Raw genomic sequence first — 3,858 nt, forward strand, 5'->3', positions numbered from 1 at the left:
TATGCCTATTGTATATCCACCCGAGTGACTTTACAAGACATTACCTGGTTTTAATGAGCTAATTACACCAGTCCCCATTCACCTGCCATCAGCCTGAGCCAGGCACCCGGCAACTTAATGCCCTGCAAGAAGACGGGCACACACACACGGCACACGTGTGGCAGCCCTGCACCGTCCTGACACCTCCCACCATGCCCAGGGCCTCAAAGGGAAGAAATGCACAGGTTTAGGGTTTTATCTTTAAAAATGCAATCACTAAGATAAACTCTGAATTCACCTAGCCACCTGGAGAGAAAAGACAGTATATCTAATTATCATGTAATAGCTTACAGTGCTCTGGCATCGTCTCACCCGAGCTACTTACAGTGGGTTGTAAACACCAGTTACCTTCTTGTGCCATCCCCATCACACAGGGAAGCACAGGGACAGGCGTCTCTCGATAGAGAGAACGGGGCGGCTGTAGGTAAGCGGATGGTTTTCCCCGTAAGCGCAGCAAAACTGTGCCAATAGTTAGAGCCAAACAGTCCCGATGCTCAGAACCACTGCATTTGATAGTGAAAAACGGTGATGCCACACCTGATATTTTTGAGAAAACACTAACTTAAGGAAAAGCTTTAAGAAATGTTTCAGCAAAAAGAGATTCAAAAACATGGATGCTTTGAATCCCTTGATACAAAAATATTTTCAAAGTTTTGAAATGAACCATAAAGACAGGTGTTCGTTTCTCATCCAATTTTCAACTTTTTAATTATTAATTGTTTTAGTTCCTCTGGGGTGTTTTCTGATCTCATGCAGTCTGGTGTGCAGCCTATGGAATAACGCCAGCACAGTGAGATCATTCCCAGGATGCAAACAATGAACAGGGATCATTTTGTGTCTCAATTATTTGTATATTTATTTTTTATGAACTGGTTATACCATTTCCCAGCCCCCCCCCAAATTAACGAGTATTTCCCACTCTTCTACATGTAGGCAGGAAATAATTCCAGCGACCAGTCTGTTTGCTGCCCTGCGCAGCTCTGTTCAGACAAAATAAGTGATCGCTTGCCTGTCTCCTGGTGATCCCAATTACAGATGTTGCAGTGTAATTGACTCAGCTGAGCCACTCTATCAATCCAATACTGTCCCACTGGGACAACCCGCGTTACTGTGTTAATTAAATAACCTGCAAATTTTACAGACTGTCATACATGTTTTGTTGTACTCAATTCACCTTAAGCACATATAGCTGCTTGAAAAACACACTGCAGCCTGAACTTTAGCTTCTCCCCTCAATACTTACAAATAACCCTCTGGGAACTCCCAGGAGTTTTGCCCCTTGGTGTCCTCTTCGTACCTGCCCTTACGCCGCAGCCATTGTGGGATGTCACCCACCCTGCGGTGACGCCGACAGCCATGGGGCTGTGGGGACGTGGCTCAAAGCAGGACTGTGGCATCTGGCACTCCCGTAGCTGTCATGTCTTTCATCATTACAAGGAACAGTCTCCTACTGCAGACTCGTTCTTACAGCACCAAACCGCGGGGAACCTCCATCCCCTCGGTCCTGTAGACACCACTACTAATTGTAACTCATCACTGACGGGTTTGTGCCCTGTGCTTCTCTCACGTCTGCGCGCCACTCGGTTTGTTCAGGCCAAGCCAACAGCGTGAGGATTTACCCTCCGCTGCCCAGGACAGAGGCGGACGAGTCAGCGTTCACGAGGTTCAATTCATGCTCGTGCATTATTGGGTGTGGGTGAGCGCGTGCCGGGCGCAGGCGGACAGCGCAATGTCCCCATCACCGCACGCCGGCTGCGTGTCCCGACCACAGCGGTGCCCGCTGGAGCCGGAATGGGGCAGCTGGGGGCAGCGTGCCAAGAGCCGGTGCATCAGAGTAGAAATCTATGCGGGTATAAAACAAAACAAGCAGCACGAAAGCTGAGACTCCTGAGAAAGTGGGAGCGATCCCCAGGCAGGTCTGGCTCCAACTGAAGCAGAGCAAAATCCCTCTCCGCAGTTGTGCCACGGCCATGCCAGGCGTCAGCCTTTCTGCCTCCACGTCCCAGAAACTGCAGCCAAACACTACGGACACGAACATGCGTTAATCTTCATCAGCCCTTGAAAGGCGTGTTCCTCCCCTTACCAATAACCGGGATCATTTCAGTTTCAAATTTTGCACCACGCTTTATTTTTACACGTCACAAGAGCACTCTTCTGGAGTGATATTTATAAATGAGCCAATCTTCTTTTCTGCTAGTCCCTCCCTGTCTGTACCCCTGTGAGCAGCCCCGAAGTCCAACCCTTGGAGCCCCGAGGTCTGCAGTGCCCGGTACACCCATGGGAAACACGCACCCATCCATCCGCAGCCAAACCCCGCGCCTCCAGCCAGGGAACCGCTACCCCCTCTGCTGTTCTGCTGCTCTTCGAGTGTGTGGGAAGACTGCAAATATTTTTTCACTGGCCATAAAAAATCTTGGTGGTCAAAAAGAAACTCTCGCCACTTCTAGAAAGCGATTTCACCTCATACAGAAAAACGCTGTGTTTCCTTGTCTTTCAGTGCGGTACAGAGAGGGGGGAGACGCCTTCAAGTGTGGCAGCTGGGGAATTCTGAATGCTGACGCCAACCCTCCCTGGACCAGGATGGATATTAACGAGCTACAGTTAATTAAACCTATTAGAGACAGCTTTTTGCAGGATCAGCAAACAAATCAAAAATGCTATAACATAGCTATCCCAGAGGGAGAAATAATATGCTCCCTGTTGTATGTGAAGTGCTTTTCCCTGGGAAGCCTACTGCTTTAGAGAAAAGCAACATACGTGGGAGGATATTTTGTTTAGCTCTTCAGCTTCTATTTGTCTTTTCACGTGAAAGAGGAACGAGTCCGCCCTTACTGCAGTCTACAAGCACCAGTGCACCTATGAGGTCCCCAGCTGACCTGTGGATGATGTGTCTGCTCTGGAGGTAGTCAAGGGCCAGCACCAGCTCACAGATGAAGAGTTTCACGGTGCCTTCTTGGAACCGCACGTTTTGTTGGAGATGGTAACGCAGGTCCCCTCCAAGCAGCAGGTCTACAACCATAAACATATCTTCTTCATCCTGGAACGAGTACCTAAAACGGCATAAGCGTGATTCAGGGATGATAACATTAAAAAAGACAGGTTAAAAAGGGGACATACAGTACCTCTGAGAATACTCACAGTTTCTTGGAACTTTTTCACTTGGGGAATAATAATTTCATTACCTTTCCATGCTCCGTTTCCCACTGCGACTAAACTCCTACCACCTATATTCTCAAAATAATTGAGATGACAACAATTTAGCTTCAGATCCGTAACCAACAGCTACCAGCAGGCCCACCAGAAGAACAGACACGCCATGTTTTTATGTCAAACTTGTTACTCTCAACCACTTCAGAACCAGAGCCACATCCAAACCCGTTACCCTAACGCAGCGTGCAGCTGATTTCCTCCCCCGAACAGTTGCGAAGGCAGACAGACAGGAGTCTGGCAGGCAGGCACAGCTCTCGAGAGAGTTTATCACGGGTACGAGCGGCAGTGACTGATAGCACAGACCAGAAAGGGCTGAGGAGGTGCAGACCAGGCATGTGTATTTCGGGGAGGACTTCGCACTCACCCTTGTTTACTGCTTGCTTCCTGAATCGCCGGGCAGTGTACGGCGTGCAGCAGCTTCGTTTGCTCAGCAGTTAACAGCTGCAGCCACAAGCTAATGAAACGCATCCACTTAGGATGTGGGAGGAGGATGATGGTACGGCTGCCACCCAGTGTGCGCCATCAGGAGAGGCTGGCCACAGGCTGCCACAAAAACAGCTGCCACTGACTATGGAGTGGGGCAGCTCCAGAAATCACTCATGTCACTCC

The 3,858-nt window shown here is 49.2% G+C and overlaps 1 protein-coding gene across 1 annotated transcript in view; it reads right to left on the reverse strand.

The window, feature by feature from the left end:
* STK32A (serine/threonine kinase 32A) overlaps window positions 1-3,858 on the reverse strand; it is a 30,692-nt gene that overhangs the window by 15,284 nt on the left and 11,550 nt on the right. The window contains exon 4 of the mRNA XM_009880904.1: window positions 2,916-3,089. Coding sequence (XP_009879206.1) covers window positions 2,916-3,089 — 174 coding nt within the window. The remainder of the gene's footprint in view (window positions 1-2,915; window positions 3,090-3,858) is intronic.

This window comes from Charadrius vociferus, unplaced genomic scaffold, assembly GCF_000708025.1.
Source record: "Charadrius vociferus isolate BGI_N301 unplaced genomic scaffold, ASM70802v2 scaffold53, whole genome shotgun sequence".
NCBI classification, from domain to species: Eukaryota; Metazoa; Chordata; class Aves; order Charadriiformes; family Charadriidae; genus Charadrius; species Charadrius vociferus.